This window comes from Ischnura elegans, chromosome 3 (assembly GCF_921293095.1).
Source record: "Ischnura elegans chromosome 3, ioIscEleg1.1, whole genome shotgun sequence".
Taxonomy (NCBI): domain Eukaryota; kingdom Metazoa; phylum Arthropoda; class Insecta; order Odonata; family Coenagrionidae; genus Ischnura; species Ischnura elegans.
Window position 1 is genome coordinate 118,858,862 of NC_060248.1, and position 22,228 is coordinate 118,881,089.

Here is a 22,228-nt window from a genome sequence, read left to right on the forward strand (position 1 = left end):
AGAAATCAGGAAAACAGACCTAGGATACCAATGCTCCCCTTTGCAGATGACTTGGTTTTGTTATCAGAAAATAAGGAAGACTTACCTAAGAATCATGATGGAAATTCTGATAAAAGAAACCTGTGAAGTTGGACTGATAATGATGATAATACCAAATTTATGTCCTTCGGTCGAAACCCTGATAATATGAGAAACAATTACAATTGAGGATCACATTTTTGAAAGAGTGAATGAATGCAAATACCTTGGTGCCATAATCAGCTCAAACAATAGTGAATCATGTGAGATACAAAACAAATAAATTCAGCCAACAAGAAGTATGTATGCCCTGAACAAACTGCTAACATCAAAAATATTATCCATCAGAACCAAATTCAGAATTTATAAGACCACAACAAGACCTATTCTCCTTTATGGAGCAGAATAATGGGTTATCGACAAAAGAACAGAAAAGAGGTTAATTGTCATTGAAAATTAAGTGTTAAGGATAATTTTTGGTCCAACAAGAGAGATCAGAACCTGGAGAATAAAACAATAGGGAAATCAGGAACCTTTTCAACTCGCAAGACATAGTAGCCGAAGCCAAGAGCCACAGATTGTGATGGGCAGGGCACATAATACGAAGAGAGCAAGAGGCCCTAGTAAAACAAGTCTGGGCAGAAAACCCTGATGGAAGACGACCTCTAGGAAGACTGAGTAAAAGATGGAAGGATGAGGTGCTGATTGATATGGGGAAAATGGGAGTCTGCGAGGAGGATGCAGAAGTTAGAAAGTTGGAGGCAGACAGTTGGCGAGGCTAAATATCATTTGGGGTATAAATGGCCACGGGAGTGAGTGTGAGAGACTTTTTCTGGGGTAAATCCTACCCTCACCTGTCCAAGGCAAATTTCAGGTTGAAGCACTTATTGAGATAACGTAGTCTGTACCCCAAAAGGATACTACAGGGTGATTCAAAAAGAATTTGGAAGCAGGTTGGGTTTGTTCGCTGGTTCCTGCACTGATTTCTCATTGTTGCCGATGCCTTCAGTACTGATGGTTCTACCTGGACTGTTGGTACTTGTCGGGTGTTGGTTATGGATGACTGCTCTGAGGGTCTGCCCTTTCTTCCTACTAGTTCCTGTTAGTTGTGGTATTCTCTTTTAATCACCCTGTATATAAATTACTGGATGCAATCAATCATACAAAAACACTATCATGAATTGCTACTAAGACCTATCCTTTTGATGAATGACTTAGCCCATGAATTGTTGAGCTTTATTGGACCTCCAAATTCTTCTAACAAGCTAGGCTCATACTGTGTGAGCACCTGCCTGGCTGTAGCTATGGCTAGCGTGGAACAAACTCTCTCTCCAGCCTTGACAAGTTCATGCATGCAATCTTGTACAACCTCATCATACTTTCCCAAGACCATTGGCCTTCCCCTAGGGGCATAGCCCAGTGCAGTGACCACCTGACTGGATCCCTCACTTGATTCATTGCATGAGGAAACGTGCATCTGCTTCAACACATACTTGTCTCGCAGGCCACGAATTGTACTCTCAGGTATTTGACGACCCACTTCCGCCTCAAAATGCTTCGCTGCCTTCAAATTCCCATGCTCTGCTGCATATCTTCCAATTCTTGCTCTTAACTCTGGACTTAAGAATATATAATTTCCTCGCTTTGATTTCTGAGGACCCTTCATCTTTTTCTTCACATTAGATTCTTTAGTAGATTTATTTTCAGCATCAGCACCACTTTCCATGGCTTGCATGTGAGACTCCTGTCCATTTTCCTCCTGGTAATGCCCGAGGAAAACAGCTGATGCCTTTGGAACACCATCTGCATTAACATTTATAGCTTCTGGCTGCTGCAATATTGTGTCTATACTGCTTGTCTTATCATGAGTAACAGTATCTGTTCCTGTTTTACTGGACTTAGGATCTTGATGATCTAAAAAAGAAGCTTGTATCATTGACTCTTCAGGAATGAGCACCTCAGACTCAGGGCATGGTTCAGCTGAGCTATCCTTAATCAGCTGAACAGTCGAACTAGCATCACCATTCTCAATTTGATAGGAATCAGTTGAAGACATCGTTAATGAGTAATATGAAGGAATTAATTCACTTTCCATTGTTTTCTTAATCGTTAAAACATCAGAAATAACCACATTACCATTCCTCAATGAAGATGTTGAGATTAATATCCGATTCTTAGAATCCTCACCATAAGAAGAGGTAGGGAGAATACTCACACATGAACTACTAAGCCCCACTGCACTTTGGGATGGCATATGGTCACGACGGTCCTCTCCATTATCAGATTCAACAATAGGAAAATGATTGAGAAGCACACTTCTTGAGGAGCTATGTAAGTTTTCTAACACCTGATGTGATGCCGCCATGCTACCTTCGGATGAGGTGATGAGAGGCATGTGCAATCCCACGTCTACTCCTCCATCATTTGATATGACTGCACCTGCAGCAGAAGAATCCTGGCCCACCATCACAGGCCCTGTGGCCATGGGAGAAATTTCAGAGTAACGCACACTTTGGGGTGAATAACCACACACTGATTGGCGCTGATAGGCCAACTCTTGGGTATCACAGAAGGCTGTGGACGTTGCACTACCCTGGTCCAAAATGATGGGCTGATCGTGTGAAGTCACTTCATATCCAGAGAGACTATCATCACGGAAGCCCACCACCTGCTGCTGAGAATTGACATCTTCATACTGACTATACACCACCAGTGATTCTGACCCTTCTACATGGTCACCAGAGGAATTGCTAAGTGAAGGGATACCACCTTCCTGATGAAAAATAAGTGGTTGACAATTAACTGAACTAGGGCTAGTTGCTGACTTGCTCATAGGATTTGTGTTCTGCTGAAAACCTAATTCTCTTGAATTGACTTCCTCAGCGTCCTTCTTGCCACCCTTATCCTGGTACATTTTAAGAAATTTTCGGATTGTGCGCTCACGCACAGGGAACAAGAGTAACTCTGAATAATGCTGCATTGCAGCACAAACTCCATTTTCGGCCGCATACTTTCCTATTTCTTCACGCAACAACGCTCCATAACGTCTTTTTCTCTGACTGCTTACCTCCCCCTTCTTATCTTTCTTACAGACTGCATCCGAAGAGTTGTGCTTCTCTATGTAAGTACGACGAAGTTGACTAACTGTGCCCCGCTTCAACTCAACACCCAATCTTGAGGAATAGTATCGTATAGCTGCCTCAGTCCCAGCGCATGCTGAGAATCTCCCTATCTCTTCACCGAGGGCCTTGCTCCGCAGACAGCTAGCCAAGTGGTTCTTGGCTGGAGAGCAATATGACCTCACAAAGTTACGGACAGTAGATTCTGAGATTGGCTTTCCACCCAATGTGCTTGAGAAGTGCTTCATGGTTTGGCTCACGCCGTGGCATAGGGCATACTTTGCAATTTCCTCTCGAAGCTCTGGGGAGTACCGCTGGTAATTTCCACGGAGGATGCGCTTGCTCCTCTTAGCTTCGAGAGATTCCCTGACAGAAGCCACGGTCCGTGCGGTAAAGTTTGCACGCTGACCATCCCTGGGAATTCCTTCGCAAGACACTTTTGCAGATGTGCCTGCCTGAGCCATTGTCAACAATCTGCTGATACCTAAGAGACGAAAAAACCATCAGATTAGTACTAGGCAGTGGAATTTTTTCCACTGACTCTCATTACACCAAATTTTAAATGGTCCCGTCTAATTAAAATAGTATATGAAAATAGAATCACTTTTCAAGTTAAATGTGGAGGTAAATTATATGAACAACAACATTAACAAAATACATATAACAACATTAAAAATAATAAAAATCAAGCTGAAAATGTTCTACAATCCTGCATTGACTGATAGTCTTTAGCAAGCAATTAAAGAGCCTAAATCACATTCTTAGAAATTGCAATACAGTAAAACTTTGATTTTACGCAGTTGGAGGGACCGAAATATGGGCACTGTAAAATCAAAGTGTGTAAAATCATGGGTTGGTATTGAGGTGAAGTATAGTTATCAGGATAACTCTTGCTTATTATTTTTAGAACGCTTAGTCATACACTATTGTATAGTTCTGATTTGAGCCAGAACCGGATCCAGAAAAAGTCTCATATGTGAGGCTTTACAGTACGAGTATGAAATCCATTTCAATCGCATCAGAAATATGTTTCCCGGATTCAATTACTCATTTGGAGGCAAGAAAATGAAGCCTAATAATCTTATTTACTCACAAGCAACACCACAGATGAAGTGTTACCTTAAGGGAAACAAGGTTGCATTCCTGAATAATGTCTAACATGGTTGAACTGCTAGCATTTCTGGCACTAAGATTACTTCTGTTACCCAGGAGAAATTTCGGAATGGTGATACTAAATGCTCGTAGAGAAGCTAATTTTCGAAAATATCATCATTAAAAGCAGTTTTCAGGAAATCCGTTTAACCACCTGCGAACAAACAAAGATTGGGGATTGAAGAAATGAGATATCTGAGGATAGTCATCCAAATTAATCCCATTAACAGGGAGCAAAATTTTGCTAATACATCACAAAGGCTTTACACCCTGTGGGCCTGGGTTCAAGTCCTGGCAGTAGCAGAAACTTATCAGAGATGGCTCTATCCCTACCTGAGAGTAATGTGGAGGGCACTTCCAGTGCACCACTCTATCCAGCAGATGGGACGTCAAGTCCTCGTCCCTTAAAGGCCTATCATTACAACCTGGCTAATGCCAACATAGGGTTCTTATCCCCCCAGCCCTTACTTCATGGCACTAATGACCCCAGCTGTCAGTTACCTCCTTCCAAATAGCATACCATACGGAGCACACAGGACCCGGGATATTCGGAAATTCAGATATTCCCGGTGTTTAGATCACTTTTTTAAAGTGAGCTATTTAAATAACCGCTCAACTACCGTCATGCCGCCAGTGATGAATAAAAAAAATCATTAATAGTCCGGAACAATTTTCCTTCTTTATAATTTTTACGCATTAAAAAAGCATTTTCCCATGAAATTTTAGCATTAGTAGATAGAATCTACCGGGTATAGCTTCTCTGTCGGCATTCTTCCGCGAATTCAGCGCCGGGACCTTCGACTCACAAGCCGTGTGACTCATCTTAACGTAATATTTTGCTTCTCCATATCTGATAACAACACCGGACACTTTTTGTATTTCGATTTAATGGTACTAAGCCATTCATGAGTTTAAAGGGACTGCCTTATCACTCACGTCTTGAATTTGACTTCAATGACGACGCGAGTTATTCTCTGAGGGCATTAGCTCCCGTTCCGTTAAAAATAAATGCTTGTCACCTAGCGGAGTTAAGCTAATAACTATTCAAGTTCCAACCATGTTTCATTTAAACCTATTGACAATGAGATACAAGTTGAATCAGCTCTAATAAGCACGCCGCGCAATCAACTTTCCCTCGCCTCCATTCATCCCGCAGATGTGGGGTTGGCCCGTGGAATGAGACAACGTATGCTGCTTTTACCATCGTGTTGAATCACCATCGACTTTCGTCCATATTAGAAGTACGACTGTCTCTTTTGGATCACCTTGGAAGCCAAAATTTTGTCACGGGAGGATTTTTAACGGCTCATTTCGCCGTTATATTTCGCTGGGGCGAAGGAAAACATAGCGCTGGCAAAATTCTAGAAAACCTTACGTTAAGGATAGATATTCCGTGGTTCATAATTCCGGATTAACAACCATCTACTGTAACAACAATAAATATGTTATAAAAGCGTGGATCAATAAGTCAAATAATAAACGGAAGGTGATAATGTTAATATCTCCGGCGATCATCTGTCTCAATCACGCGTACCGTATCACGATTGCCGTATATTTTAGGTTTCGATATCCTTCTACGGCAAATTTTAACTAAGAGCGATATTTGCGTTCGTAAAGGAGCCTGAAATATTACTGAGAGGGTGTAGGGGGAAGCAATAATTAGATTCGCGATGTTTTTAGGTTCACTCTCAACAGCGCGACGTCATTTCAACCGTTCTTGTATTCATTTTTGCAACTCATTTAGATGAATAAATAACCTAACTTCATATTGCTCCAGTCGGGATTTTCAAAACAAGTCGAAAGACAACTGCGTAAAATCAAGATTAGCGGCCTCTGTGGGACTGGGGATATGCTGTGCAAAATCGAAAAACTGTGTAAAATCAGGAAAAGATGTAAAATCGAAGTTTCACCATTGGAATTCCCTATGCTTTCCGGCCGGACTTGAGTCGCTGCGTAAGAAAAAGACTTGATGTAAAATCAAAGTGCGTAAAATCGAAGTTTTACTATACAAACAAAGGTCATTTATACTGATATCAAACTTAAGATAGAGCTCACATTACAACAGCAATCCATCACAAATAAAATTCATTTCAACATAGTATCATTTAAGAGTTGATAACACATCTATTATATTTTTAAAAGTGCATTAAGGAGAAAAAACAATCATACATTTTCCTATTTTGTATTAAAAATTAAATTTCAGAACCCTTGGCTTGGTATAAAAAATATATCAGGGCAAAAAAAATTCACTCCTGTTCAAAAAGGTAAACATCCTGGAGACAAAAATTTAGTCCAGAGAAAAAAAGGCCAAGGTTGACACAAAGGCAAAGATGGCAACACTGCCAGACCATGTGCCATAAACGTTCACATGCCCAGCGATCTCTCCGGCAAAACTCTCGCTATGGCGAGTGCCAACACCAAAAGGGCCACGTAAAAATGATTTTTTTACATGCTTATTATAGGGTCAATTGACGGTGCATCGGCTATCTCTTGTAATGGCGGGGGTCTTGCAATAGCCCGTACTCCCTTTAACGAGGTTCCACTGTATATAAAAAAAGGTCACTTAAGGAAATAAACTTTCACATAGGTGCGATAAAAGAACTGGCATCATTCTTTTTATTTTATTATATATATTTAAAAAATATTTTTAATCAACTAAATGTATTGCCACATTGAGTCTTAGCAACCAAAAATTAAATAAATCAACATTCTGCCCTGATGATGAGTACCGAGATGGAGCTTGCAATGCTGGCCGTTATGAAATAATTAACTGGTGGGAATCCCGAGAACAGTTTACTCACAAGAAATGTCACTATAAAAAGGTTAGCGGATAGGAGAGAGAAATGAATAGCTGCATCAAACCAATCTTAGGATTGTTGATTAATGATGATGATGAACTCGAATGAAAATTAGACAATAGCTTATGAATGAAGAGCCCCTGAAATAGTCACTTTCCAGAGGATACTTTCAACATCATTAAATTACACACATTTCACTGGCTATAAGGTGACACAATCAATTTGACTACTACACTAGAAGAGTGACAGCAGAGTTAATTATTGAAGACAAAATATTGTTTTCTATTCTAGACAAACCTCTCTGGCACTGCCTCCTCATTCTGTCATGAGATAGAAAATGTGATGCTCTCCAACTAGATGACTTTGACTTAGAACAGTTTACACTCGTAGCTTTCTCCTCAGAACTCGTACCCATCCCTTCAATTTCTGACACATGGAAACCGTTAGCTTGTTTTTTCACACGAGAAGCCAACACTCTTGATGCAGTGGAAGACTTAGAGTGAAGAGGAGGAGTAGAGACTACGGGAGCTGGTTCATTAGATGAGTCATCCTCACTCTCCTCCCTTGGTGATAGTCGAGTCTCTTCTAATTGATCAACCATCTCACGGCACTTCATCTGCTATAGTAGAAAAGAAAATGGAATGAATAACAAATTGAAGAATGATGTTAAATCCTATAATTAAATCAATTTTAAAACAGTGATCATACATATTATGCATTCGGTATTGACATATTGGGATGACTAGGTACAATCTGAAACATATAAGTGCAGTATGAAATATAATAAATAACCAAGCATTGTTCACACTTATCGTTGAAGGTCTAATTGGTTTGGCATATTATGCAACAAGTTTTCTATAGCATGACCCACTGGTGGGCCACTTCTAACATCCTACACAAGCACACCCTTTATATCACATGTTCCTTGGAAAATGATACAGTTTACATTGGGTTGAGGGAGGGATCAAGCTTGGTGTTTTCAGAAAATGTGTAAAGAAACATTTGAACTGTATAATTATACTGATTTTAGATTTATAAATACTGGGTATTACACAAACAGTTTAAAATATGGAAGATTTAAAAAAAAACCATCATTTGAAATATGTGGGTTGCAAGTTGCCTACACCCTATGCAAGCTGCTGAGCTATGGACATGCATTTAAAATATCAGCGTAACTTTCAGTATTGCATGCAGATTTGGGATATTTCTTTAGATATACCTTGAAAACACTTAAAACTAAACCATGTAAAGTTACCAAAACCCAGTGGCGGCACGTGCGTAAACGCATGCTAGCAAGTGCACACCCAAAGATGAATGAATTATAAAACTATTCCTATGCAACGAGAAGGATAAAAATCCTGTCTGCATATCCAAGAAACATGAAGCACCGAACGCTACAGCTATCTCCTTTTCGAATTCACCGCTCTACAAGTGTGCAATCCTGTGGCATCGTGCTGGTCGCATTTTCGGTCTATGCGATCACTTGAGGGTGCTCTGGCGGGATGAAGTAAGTGGGTATGTACAGTTCAAATGGGTGATGGGAGCAGACTCAAAACGATGCGAGTGCGCACGGGCATATTTTTGGTGAGTGACTCGCAGGTAGTGAGTGTAGTGGTGTAGCCGTCACCTACACTACCTGCGCCCAGGGTCCTAGTCCATCTACAGAGTCATCTGTATGGCCGTTTTCTACACTACTTCCTCATAGGGTGTAAGGAAAGGAGAATGAATTTCACCTACCATCACTTGTAAAGGTGTGTTTAGAATAATTATTTTCATGCTTGCTAATATTATTTCTGTACATGCAATTTTAAGGGTAGAATATACCAGTGATATGTTTTGCTTGCTATGCATTCTATTACGACGAAATATGATGCTCATAGACCAGTATTAACATAATATAATTAAATCATCCTATATCTGCTCTAATGCACATAAGATAAATTACCACCAGCCCCCACTGCCGAAACCCAAGTCACCGAACGATATACTTTAAAAATATCCTGCATAACTGACAGAGTCACCCCACAGTGAATACAAACTCCTGACCTTTTCCGGAAGAACTGGAGAGCTGAAATTTGGCACAGTGGTGGGGAACCAAAAACAACTTGAAGGAAAATTCTGAACACCCCCACTTTCCACACCCTTCTCCTGAAAATATTCAAAATACTAGAGCAAATTCCAGGGTTTTCCCATGCATGCCTCTAGTCAATGACGTAACTGGGAATATGCTATGAGGAGGGGGGGGGAGGCCTGGGTTGGTGGCCACCCGCAAGCACTGGGTCGGGGAAAATTTTTGAAAAATGAAATGCCTGGAAATACTTTATACACCATTGTGACACTAAAAATTTAACTTTCAGTAGATGCAGTTATTAAATATCAAAACGAGACCATAGTTTTAAACAACTTTTATTTCTCCGAGGCTCAGGGGGGAGGGGGGGGGATCTATCCCCTCATCCTCCTCATAGGTACGCCACTGCCTTCAGGCAATGCTCTCCAACACCTCAGGAATGAGGAGGACCATTGAAAATATACCCAACCAGATGTGCTACCTGTAAAAATATTGACCACCCAGAGAATCGCCCTCCTTCCTCTCATGAGTATTCAAAGTGCATTTATTGCAGTGCACACCTCTGCCTGATAGCCGCCTCTAACACCGAAAATATGCACATTACTGGGCATAGGATATTCCTTCAGATTCAGTTGTCTTCAAGCAAAAATACTTCTTCACATTTTGGCATCTTCCCATTAAGCATTATCAGCTATTAAATTATGAATTTTGAAGGAGAAAGAATGAATAAATGCCTGATAACACAGTCAGCCCCATGCCAGATTCACTGATATGGCAAAAATGCCTAAAAAGTGGACAGATGATGAATTAGAAAGGATTGTTGGCCATGGTGGCATTCCTGCTACATACTGATCAGCTAAACAGCTTGAAATTAGGCCAACTCAGACATGTGACAACTGCAGTGCAGGTTAGAAGAGAGGGAAATGCTGATGATGAGGGGTTTTTAATTGAAATCGCACATACAGACATGTTAATAATTTCTAAATAAAAAGTTTTAAGATATAGAGGCACCATTTTTGTATCTGGAGCCCACATTTAGGCTCCATTACAGGGAGGTTTCATAATTATAGAGGTTCCTTATGGGAGGTTTTTCTGAAAGCATTATACATAAAAAGGGTCGTAGAATGGGACTTTGACTTCATTATTAGGAGTTTTTCATAAAATTTCTTTGCATGGAGATTCACTATAGGTGGGGTGGGTTTTACTGTAGTTTCAAAAAAGTAGGATAATACTAACCTCAGGTAAATCAGTCTGAGATGTTGATCTGCCAAATCTGACACCACTCTTCCCATTGACCTTCACATTGTGGAAAGGAGATCTACGAAACATCAATGAAAATGCACATCTTGGAGACACAAGTGATATCCTTTTCCTCCTCTCCTCAAAAAGGTACGCATCCAGTCCAGCAGGCCATGAATCCACATCCCTGAGCATGTAACTCTTAGCACTCTCCCAAGCCCATTTGCATGATGAGAAAGCACATGGAGATAAGTGCAGAGAGAAAACTGGCAACGATGATGGAGTCTCACTTTGCCAATTGACTGAGATTCCTGAAATAAATGTAAACATCCAACTTCATGAGTCCAATATTCAACTTGACTATAATTATGGACTGATTGAACTCATTGCATATAGATATTTTATTTTATTCCTAACTGTACACATTAAGGATTTTCAATTCAAATGGAACCAAAATGAGTCATATTAACATTTCAGATCATAGAACTTCTCCCATCAATCTTCAAGCAAATCATCTTAAAATGAAAAGATTCATTCCCTCATTAACGATGGAGCTAAAAAATATGCCACTAATTTAGACTATGTAGTAAAAAGTGAGCTGCTGTTAATGCAACTACTTATCATGGAATAAAAGTTTTCCACAAAGGATTTTTGCCCAAATTGATTATTAAGTATAGGTGTGTAAATATGGCTGTAAGTAAATATAGGATTGAATGGTTAAAATGAGATGTTGGGCTTCAAAAATAGATGCTGTATATTTCATTACTTAAGATTTTTCAATATTGCAGCATTTAATTTTTTCTTGAGAAGAGAAAGAATTACACCACATTCCCGATTGTGAAATAAACACAAAAACAGTCATTTCTGTTCATTCAAATATAGCCATAATGTTTCCATATCTATATATATTATATATATTCCTTCCTAGTTAGAGGTTTTCAAAAACTAACATACATACATATTATAAAGTAGTGTACTTCAAATAGGGTATCATAAAATTTACACACAATTAAATTGGTTACAACGTCGTAAGTACTACATGTATTCTAAATGCTCTCAAACTTTTTATACATAACCTCCACCATACTTTAAAAAAATGCATTGCAAGTCCAAATTAAAAATGTAAATACAAAGGAAAAACTGGTAAACTAACAATACCTGGATTCATTTTGCGGCCAGGAATATTTTTTAAATTCCCCTATCCACTTCATCGTCAAGTATAATGCAACATGAGAAATTCTAATTTTCACTCGTAAACAAAGTTCTTTTTAATAATGCTGAATAGGGCCTGGGATTTTCACCTTCATTAGCCTCCTGCAACATCATTTTAGCTTGAAACATGAAAAACAACTCCCAGGTTCTGATATCCATCATATTTTCACATTATTTTTGTAAAGGAAACTTCATTCAAAGAGTCACTACGGAATGCATACCACTAATTTCAACTAAATAGAATTTGAATGCCAACTCTAGCACAAAACTGGAAGAGCAAGTAAGAAACTATTAAGTCTTGCAGCTAATATTAAAAATATAATAATAATTACTAAACCTAGTTATTTTAATTCGTGCAACAAATACTATTACACACCAGAATCAGCAGAGGGAATGATATTGATATGAATTGATTTATCCTTCTGTTTCCTCAATAATCTGGTAGCCTGCTTTTTTCCTGTTTCGGCCATTTTTTGCATCAAAGGTTTCATCAAGTCATCAAATTTTTCCTGCATAACACCTATCTTGATGCCAGATTCACTAATCACAGTACAATTGCTGGGGAATCCAAAAGTGCAGAAGGTTCTGAAAGCAAATGCAGCTGCTGCCACAGAAACATCCACGGAGTCAGTATGGACAGCTTGTGCTGACATCCAATGGGACACAGGATCCACCAAAACAAGCATAGAGGGTTCACCCCCCAAAGGTCCATGTAATACATTCACTTCAACCTGGAACAGGTAAGAATATAAATCACCTATGTCTCCAACTCTCACTACGTACTCGGTAGTGAATAGACCAATACATTCTTATATCATTCCACAGCTTTCTTTTTTTCACCGAAGTTAGGTGACTATCAATTAGTAGTTAATGAGGTAATGGTAGATTTATTCTACCATACAACTCCAACTATGAATTTCATAAGCTTTAGGTCTTCTGAAAGTGCTTTTCACAAGACCGGGGGTGGGTCAGTTTCACTATTTTGTCCAACCTGAATCATTTCCAGGCATTTGTTCTCAGTCCTGGTTCATGGTTCCCAATGATTTGTTGCATCATTTTCATTGCTTTAAATTCAAATTCTTACAATGATTTTCATTAGGGTATAATGAAAATTGACAAAAATAATCTACAATATATCTAAAAATAACCTAGGGAAAAATAGTACGATTATTCTTCCTCATAGGATAATCTTTCATTTCTGTAAGAATATCAAATCTAGTTTTCTTGGAGGTAGCTCTCATCGCTTTAGTGACGCCATCACGATTCTATCTTCCCACACCCTTCAAACCCTATCCCTACCCTAGTGGCATCATCACTCTCATTGCCGAGGTGCCTCCTTACTCTTTATCCTTCCTCTCCATTCCCCTCCTGAGGTGACAGGACATATAAGTCTTCAGAACTTGGTTCTGGCCCTGATGGATGTATCCTCAAGGGGCCCATCCTGATCTCCCAACCATTGCCAAAAATAACACCTTCAGTTTATACAGCAACACACAACATTGGATCCATGGCATATCGAAATTTAATGTATGTCATGTAAAATTCAACACAATGCTTGGTTAGGATAGGTGGGGCAGAGGTCACACCAAGCTTAGCCACAGGCATGTAAATGTCACACATTCAGGGTGGGAACCAGTTCCTTTCCCTGGGCCACCTCTGACTTGAGTACCTAATAAATGTGTGTAAGAGACCAACCCCTATTTTGAACATTGGAGCTAAAAAAAAAAAAAATTAGCGGCATTTTTCTTTCTCGTGGCCATGCAGACTTATGTCTGAACTTTCGACATTTAGCAAAATTTCCACTTTCAATACTAAAAATGTGCGTGGCATTTTACAGCTACATTTACACAGTATGCATGGTGCTCGGAGATAAGTAGGTATTCACTAGTAGTCTTAACCTTATGATGCGTACAAGGGATGGTCGTATCGGATACCTCGGATCCAAATATCCATGGATAATGCCCCTCACCTTATACTTCGCCATTGAAGAAATTGAATCTGAATCCGAAATTTTAAATCAATGCGTTCATGAATGCAACATCTCATACGAAGGAGTAGAAAGAATTCCGATCCTCTCTTCGCATACGATGTTGCACTGCAATGCTTTTCCTGCTCGTGAACAATTTTATTTAATCAGCCCATGCCTCTAACGTTTTCTTCCGCCCCGAGACCACTCAGACCATAAATCACTACCTTCGACGGAAAATATCAAGTTACATGGGAACAATGAAAACGTGTTTCATTCTTACCCTGTCTCACCGACTGACCCTTTTTGGTCTACCAGCTTCAATTCTCCCAGTTTCTGGAGGCCAACTGCTAGGTGAGTCAGCTACTAAGCCCAAAGATATCTCAATAGCTTTCAGCAATTCTATGATGCGCATGTTCAAAAATGAGTGAGACCTAATGTGATGCATATCTGACAGCATTTAAGTTTTTTAAGCTCTACTTGATTGGCACAAAGCTTTATAGTAATAACAAGGCTACTAATATTTAACATAGTCCAAACAGTTATGAGAGGGTAACCATGATTCCACAAAAATGAAGCTTATAATTGAAGTTGCGTTTACACTGAAGAAAGAACCATATCGGACACTCCCGGGCATGGTACACGAGGAGAACTTAAATGTGGCGCAATCATTAAAACCTAGCATAGTGTATATCCACCTAAATGCCATTGCTTGTGCGCGGAGCTCTGTAATAAAGTTCATTTTGTAACCCCTGGGACCAGGACTGAGGTTCGTAATTTCGAAGAAACGAAAATTTCATCATAAAGTTTCTTTTACTGTAGATTGTATAAGCCTTTTTGTCAGGACCAACAATTTGTTTTGTAGTAACGAGAACTTCGTTATAATGTTGTTCATATTAACGAGAGTCTACTGTAAGAAAGAGTTCCATGAGCACAACTGAAAGGAATTGACCTCTGCCACGGCTGATGAAAAGGTATTTGGCACCCACGTTGACTACAATAGTTTTCTATAGTGGTTGACTACTACATATACAGCAAAATGAAACCCCCAGACCAAGGTATTAGAATGACTCATCGACTTTTGAAACAATTTTATTATACGAGTTTCGTGAATAGCACTTCCTGACTGGAGATTTCAGAACTTACTGGCCTCGACTGCTCTGTAGCCAAAACTATTCGACTCGACATTCGTAATGCAACTCGAAGTACTCGAGTCAAGTACCAACAACTCGACTTGAATTTTTGAATACTCACACATTCCAACATTTCAGGTTTATTTCTTTATGCTTAGAAGATCCAGAGTTTAGGATGTGGCTTTCAAGTAAAAGTCATTGACGCATGTGTTTTTGCTGACTGGTATGCCAAAAATTCTTATCCTAATTACTTGTGTTGAGAAGTATGCTAGCGAATGGTTATACATGCTTGATGGAGAGTAACTTCTGCAACACTAGAATAGACAACTATAATTGTTGATCTCTGCCAGAGGCACCGCTCTAAATATAGTAAGCTCTCAATTATATGAAGCAGAATATTACTAAGTTTTTGATATAACGTAGTGATATTGAGGTCAGGACGAAAAGTCTAAGGTAAATACAAGGCGCTATTTGAAAATACAAAATGTTTTGAAATTACAAACATCGGGCTCAGTCCCCTGGAGCAAATGGACTTATGCAAACAATGGTGAATAACTTGTCGACATAACTAATTATGCCGACGTATGTAGCTAAAAAATCAGCGCTTCAGACTGAGGTCCACCAAAAGTTTGAAACCGTAAATGATAGTGAAACGGAAAGGGTTCCCCTAAAAGCTAATGGTGCGAATCGATGGGAAGTAGAAGTAAAATTATTGTGGCTGACACAATTTCCCTATTTACATGCCTACTCGTAATACTTCTTAGTTTAACATGTGAAGAAGGTCATGCGAGGTATTTCTCACACTCCTACTTATCCCCTACCTAACTGAATCATACCAAGAAAATGTTGCGAGTCCATCAAATTGCTCTAATTTCAATGTCCTTGTGGGTCAATATGCGACCTCGTGACAACACTTTTCAAATCAACAGTTGGAAATATGAGTAAGGAAGAGATTTAAGTCACTCAATAATAGTGGACATATTTTTCAATGTAAAGTTTCATTTTATAGACAGACTTACATTTCGGAGGAGAAATGTTGAGGAAAATACTGCAGTTGACAATGACAAGAGGTGGGGAGAGGAATTATGGATATCACAAATGATATCATAGTTTATACACAAGCCATATTGAGGGTGAAATGGCTCCTCTATTATCAATTTGAACGGAGATTTGATGACTCTGTGCATTAAGTTTTCGCGTAAGCAACTTGCTATCTATCCACAAGAGAGGCTGCATCAGTCTGTCTTTCGTTCTGGAAGTGCTGAATCGTAGTTTGGGATTAAATAATTAAATTCGTGAGAGAGTGCGCGAAGGCCTTCAGTCGGTGACTGGTGAGTGTCTAAGCAACAAACAGTTGAGAAGAAGCAGGAGCCGAGACTATAGTGATGATAGCAGTGATGACGAAGATGAAAGTGAGGAAATAATTCTACCACATGAAAATGAAGTTTATGCAGCCCTCCAAACATTAAGAATTTTAGATTTAGATTCCCAATTTAGTTCTCATTCATGCAAGTTGTAAGCCATGGTGGAAACAGCGATGGAGGAGATAACAGATTTTTTGGCTAATATCTTTTAATGTTGATCATTGTTTACCAGAATAAACAGGTTAAATATCTTAAATACTGGGCTCTATCTACCACCAATATATTTTTCAGGCTACTCATAATGAAGAGGCACTTCCAACTCTAACCATGAACTTTCTTCAAGCACTCCTCCCCATTCCCCCATTCTGAGACATCTTTCTTTCCAAAACCTTTGTTTAATCTCTCCGACCACCTTTTGCTGATCTTCCTGACACCTAACTTACGCATCCCAAACCCTTCTCCGTGAGCATTTTCCCCCATCTCTACGGTGACAACGTAGCTTTAGAGCGTCATAAAAAAACACCCCCCAAACGTAGTCTCAGGCAAGACTGGAGGTCCTTCACCCACCCCTCTTCTCCCACCCTCTGCAACTCTCTTTACCCTGCCCCCACTTCCTCAATGAGGCAATACCCATCCCACTCTTACTTACCCCACCCCCTTTTAACGTTTTACGGCTGTGGAGAAGGACATGGTTCATCTCACCCAGGAACAGGGACAAGTTACCAACTGGAGAGAGGCAGGAGAATTATTTTCCATTATCGGGGAAATGAATAGGAAAAGATTGTTATCCACATTTTATCGGCTATGACACGGGTTTTGTCATTTCTCTAGACATTTTTAGCCTGTCCTGGCTCCCGTGATACTTGGCAGATTAGCATCTCTTCCCACTCTGTTCACCCAAAAATACGGCTGGGCTATCTGCCTTGCAAATCCTGTAGTTGACCCTAATCATTAGGCCAAATGTAGCCAAGTTAGAAAGCCTGTCACATATGGGATTAACTAAACGAAACAACAACTTTTTGAAATTAATTATTTTATCTCTATGAGATTAAAAAATTAGCAATCTGCTTAACATTTGAAAAAGGCTAAGCCAAAACATGATATTAGTCTGAAATTAAGAGCTTATTATTTGGTTTTATGAAACTATAATTAACATCATAAAAAACTTAAATAATGCCAGAAATACATCACGTTTGGGCTCATTATTTTCTACATATTGTGCTGATTAATAATTTTGAATTGTTGGTTTACTTTCCCGAACTCTTGAAAATTATACCTCAATACATTGGCCCTTTTTGGTTTCCAGTTCAATTCTTCACCATATTTAAAATGATGCCAAGAAATGCTGATATGGAAAACAGATTTTTTAGTTTTATCACTAGGAATAGGTGCGCCATAAATGGAAATCAAATATTAAAGCAGAAGGGGGAGAGAAAATACTAATTAATGATGAAATTAAATTATTCACTGATTTCTGTCTGGCCAAGGCACTCCATCTATCTCTCTGATGACGTTTCAATTGAAGACTTTTCCATCGTCATCAAGGCCATTGATGCCCACCATGCGTGATTTGCCATGTTTATAAAATTATCTCTCTTCTTCCTTGCAGACTTTTAAAGTGAAATAAATTATTTACCTTGCCCTTTCCACGCTACTATTTATTTAGGATCACAGCGCGACTAATTTTTAGCGATAAAAATAGGAAAATATTTTCTCTACATCAATGATGCTTAGCATTATTTTCAATATGCAGGAGAAAGAAACATGAAAACTAAATATATCTTGAGAGATGATAAAACGTGTGTTGTAAGAAGAAAATGAATGTGGATAATGAAGATTCTCTCTTTATTTCTCTAATATCGGAAGATGCTTCTCCAGCCTTTCTCTGGTAGAAACCTTGCTCCTGTCAACATAGAATAAGAGAGACATACTATATAACCATGGTACCTCACATCCGGCATCAATGGCTCTGTAGAAAATAATATCCTATGTAACTAATGATCGTAACTGAATCATAGTGAAAATTAACTAATTAAAAAGATCACACATTCACCTGACATTACATAAGAAACTACAAATAATTACCTATAAAGGTTATTTTGGAATTGGGCTAGGACCCTAGTTCTTCTTTTTTTTCTAGTTACTGAGCCAATGAGGGCAATATAAATGGCGGTAAAGCCCGCTGCCGTGATAGTTCTGTAGGTGTTGGAAACAAATATCTATCTTATACGTAGATAATAGTTGCTATTCGCTACTGACCGCTAATTTCCAAGATTCAATTCTTATAAAAGATTCTTAATTCAACATTTGAATATATTTTTCTGAAGTGGTCGGGAAATTCTATAGCACTACGATCATTGATACAGTGGAACCTCGTTAAAGCGAGTACGGGCTATAGCGACACCCCCGATATTACGAGAGATAGCCGATGCACCATCCATTGACCCTATAATAAGCGTGTTAAAAAATTCGTTTTGACGAGACCCTTTCGGCGTTGGCTCTCGCCATAGCGAGGGATTCACCGCCGGAAGACTTTCATCAAGACTCCTTAACCTCTGTAACTGCTGACGATCTGTTAGAAATGAAGTTAATGGAGTGCTCAGTCTCAAATTTATGTGGTAAACTGTCGTTCGATAAATATAATGATTGACAAAACAATGCTTTCCATAATTTTCATTCAGTGCGGCGCTTATAAATTGTTTGAATAGTTAGTCGTAATTTGAGTAAGGAAATTTAGTGATGCAAAAAAACATCGCCTTTCGTCCGGATTTATGCTTACGTTTATCGGATAGATGTTTATCTGTTGCCGCACATTTCCTGTTCCTGTATATCTGTTCGCAACAGCTATATTGGCTATTATATGCTCCACCTCCGAAAAAGCGACAATTCGCTATAGCGAGTGTTTATTAGTGCACCGTGGGGTGTCGTTATATCGAGGTTGCACTGTATTTAATTATAAAGAATCGGAAGTTTAGGGTGGTTTAACTATATAACGATATTTCACAGCATAAAACTAATGACAAAAAGCAATTTCTAAGAATTCTAGCACAAATGACCACCAAAAGCGTTTAAAAAGGTCACTAAAGAAAAAAGAACGGTGGAAACAAAGAAAACTTTTTTGGCAAACCATTAAAAAGGTTTGAAATTATTAAATATGATATTACGAAGAGCCAAATTTCCACTGACTTTGTATAATTGAGTTTACCGTACAACAATGAGAAAAATGTCAGAGGACAATGTACCATCCACACAACAGATTTCACTCCTCTTTACAAATTAAAAAAAAATCAAAGAGAGCAGATGCACTACAGTATAAAAGAGGCATTTATATGACCAGTATATGGTCACTCTTGGTGCATTAATTTCCAGCAGCCAGCTCTGGTCTTCACAGAAGTTGTTCTCCCACAAATTTACTGTTTTGGTGTCGAGATTTTTCCTTACATCCCATTGGTAGATTCGGATCACATGATGCTGACCTTGCAAAATGCTTTGAAATTCACTCCTTTCCATCTCTTTTCTAGGAACAGTAGCCCTACCGACTTATAAGTAATAGTTTGCCACACAGAATCTCATGCTTGTTCATGTGAGGTGGTTGTCAATACGAAAGGCTGCCAATTGGTTAGTAAAAAAACCCGTGCCCAGATCAGTGTGAACCGACAAGACACAGAATATGGCCCCAGGTCAGCTCTGAAACTTGTGGGCAAAAGAAAAGAGCTGGTATTTTTTTCCACACCATTTCCAGATTTTTTCAATGGAAATAATGGGCTACATTGTCCAATTTCAAATTTGAAATTTCTTTTTGATTGGGTGCAAACCACTACATTCTATAATTAATTACCTGATTTTAATGTTTTACTGGCAAAAACTCAATATACATTTGACACTCTTATGCAGAGTATTCACTAAACACTAGTTCATGAAATCATGCATCATACTTGCACCGGAGTTACCGCACAAAGTTAAATGGCCGTGAAGATGGCATAAAATGAATAGAAGTTGTAACTGATGAAAATTGGTATAATAACAGAATGTTACACAAGGACTCACCATGTTACCACCTAATTAAACAATTAACTTCATAACAAGTAAAACTTGAAGAAATTAAGTCAAAAAGTAAGAGACACTATTTTTGCACATATTCTACGGACATTTTTGCTCACCTCAGCCCAAATGTGTGCCCCCAACTGCTTGCTTGCTTCCTGCAACCCACCCACACGTTCACATAGTGAGTCATGCTGAGCTCGACGACCAGAATCACAAGCCTGGAGAACTGTAGCTTTGGCACTGTTCCTTAGGAAGGTATTGGTTACTGCAATTCCACTAACAGGAATCTCCATACAATTACCACAGTTCATCACATGCTCCTTAACATCCCTGTAGAGCCCCTGCCAGAAATAGGTGGTGCAAAGCTCAGCATACATTTTGCTGACACCAACATGGACTCCTAGAAATAGATTTGAAGATTACCTGATTCACAATTTATTTTATGGCTAATATTTGCATCAATAATTCACAGCAGTACTGCAGATGCCTAAACCAGCATTAGCGACTACAAGGAAACATATCATAAATATATCATCCAATTGACCCCAACCATTTCATATTCCAGGTTTAACTCAGCCCAGAACATACAATACCACATGCATTCCTCAAAGAAGTACAGTAAGTACGTACCAGTGTCCTGGTGGATATGCGCCCTCTCCAGAATTGCATGACGCTCCTTCAGTCCAACCACTACTTGACGTCTTATGCCATTTACACGGCGCCCATGGCATAGTTGATCTCCATCAAGGTAGTAGTTGCGCACTCTCCTCTTCATCAGCCTAAGCCACTTGGCTGGATCCCCAGATTTTCTCGCAGCCCACTCCTCCAGCTGCAGGGCTAGTAAATGATGAATGCATGTTATAATTAGTATACAACTGAAGAATTACAAAATGGAAAGAAACAAATAGTTACATCCTTAAGTACACAAATGAATTCAAGGTAATCGAAAATGTTACCATGGTCGCTCCTTAAATTTCCTCAGTGCTACATTTCCTGGAAATAACTTTATTTAAGCATTCGAGTAACATTTTCAGACAAAGAATTAACTATCTGTCAATCGCCAACTACAGAATTTTGCTAAAGAAGCACTGAATATTACATTGGCGACGAGCATAACATTTTTGGTGAGAACAAAACAAATTATATAAACGTAAATGAATATAAAATTGGTATTGCGTATTTTTCGTAAAATTAAAATCTTGTAATTTTGGGGCATTTTCGATTCCAGCAGTTTATCAACAACACAGTCCTTAACTCTTGGTTCGTTATCACAGAGAGCTGATAAAATACTGCGTATAGAGAAATCATGAACATACATTTCAGCAAAAGTTGATAGCGAAGCATTTTCAAGCTGAAGTCCAAATACCTTCAAGGAAACTTAACACGTGGGTTCTCACCATTTCCCGCCGATTCCTGACGAAGATACTCCACAATTTCTGAATAAAAACAGCTGCCATCACTATCCTTCGCCTCAATACTTCTTGTGCCTTAAATGAAACATTCGAATATTAAATTATTCATACAATGAATCAAAAATATCAACACTATGTATTGAATAGCATAGGACATTATACCATTATCACATTCTGCAGATTTCGACATACTGGCCACTGAACCATGGAGGAATTCACGTAAAACTTTCGTAAGTCCACGAATTCAGGAAGCATTCATTAAGTTTCCAAAATCACCCACAAATTCGAACTGATCTTGGTTTGCAGGAGGAACCATTATTTGAAAAAACATTTCACGACACTTCTCGCCTGCTCTTTCGATCGTGTTGGCATAACTAAGGCCTTCTCTACGAGATAGCTTTCACTCTCCACATCCTATTGGATTATGAGACCACGAACTTATGATCAAACAGCAAATACAAAACAAAATTAAATTTACACTCATAAGGCGGGCTAATGTAAAATCGCAAGATAATCATGACATAAAAGCTGGCCTAATACAATTAATAAACTTGAAAAAATTTTCGGCTATAGCTGGCCAAATCTTCATGGTTTACTCTCACGATAAAATACTTTTTGAGGTATAATGCTCCTTACTATCAATCGTAAAATCGTATCTGGTGGTATCACACGCTTCTATTGGTAAACATGCTTGTGAACTCGC

The 22,228-nt window shown here is 38.9% G+C and overlaps 1 protein-coding gene across 2 annotated transcripts; it reads right to left on the bottom strand.

Moving 5' to 3' along the window:
* Window positions 1-727: 727 nt before the first annotated feature.
* On the bottom strand, window positions 728-22,228 carry LOC124156440. Of its 2 annotated transcripts, none has more exons than XM_046530995.1 (8): window positions 21,688-22,228; window positions 21,511-21,600; window positions 20,744-20,950; window positions 20,230-20,513; window positions 11,983-12,337; window positions 10,392-10,705; window positions 7,385-7,703; window positions 728-3,621 (listed from the first exon to the last, which is right to left on the bottom strand). In XM_046530995.1, the coding sequence occupies exons 1-8, from the start codon at window positions 21,713-21,715 to the stop codon at window positions 1,193-1,195; spliced, it is 4,026 nt and encodes a 1,341-aa protein (XP_046386951.1). In that variant the 5' UTR covers window positions 21,716-22,228; the 3' UTR covers window positions 728-1,192. The 2 variants fall into 2 exon arrangements, with proteins under 2 accessions (XP_046386951.1, XP_046386950.1); XM_046530994.1 differs by having other exon boundaries at window positions 7,385-7,706.

Coding starts and splice junctions, on each gene's coding strand:
- LOC124156440 (XM_046530994.1), bottom strand. CDS start 21,715: ATGTCGAAATCTGCAGAATGTGATAATG. Junction 12,338..20,229: donor GGGCACACATTTGGGCTGAG/GTGAGCAAAAAT, acceptor TACCTGTTCCAG/GTTGAAGTGAATGTATTACA. Junction 3,622..7,384: donor GAGGAGGCAGTGCCAGAGAG/GTTTGTCTAGAA, acceptor TTCGTCTCTTAG/GTATCAGCAGATTGTTGACA.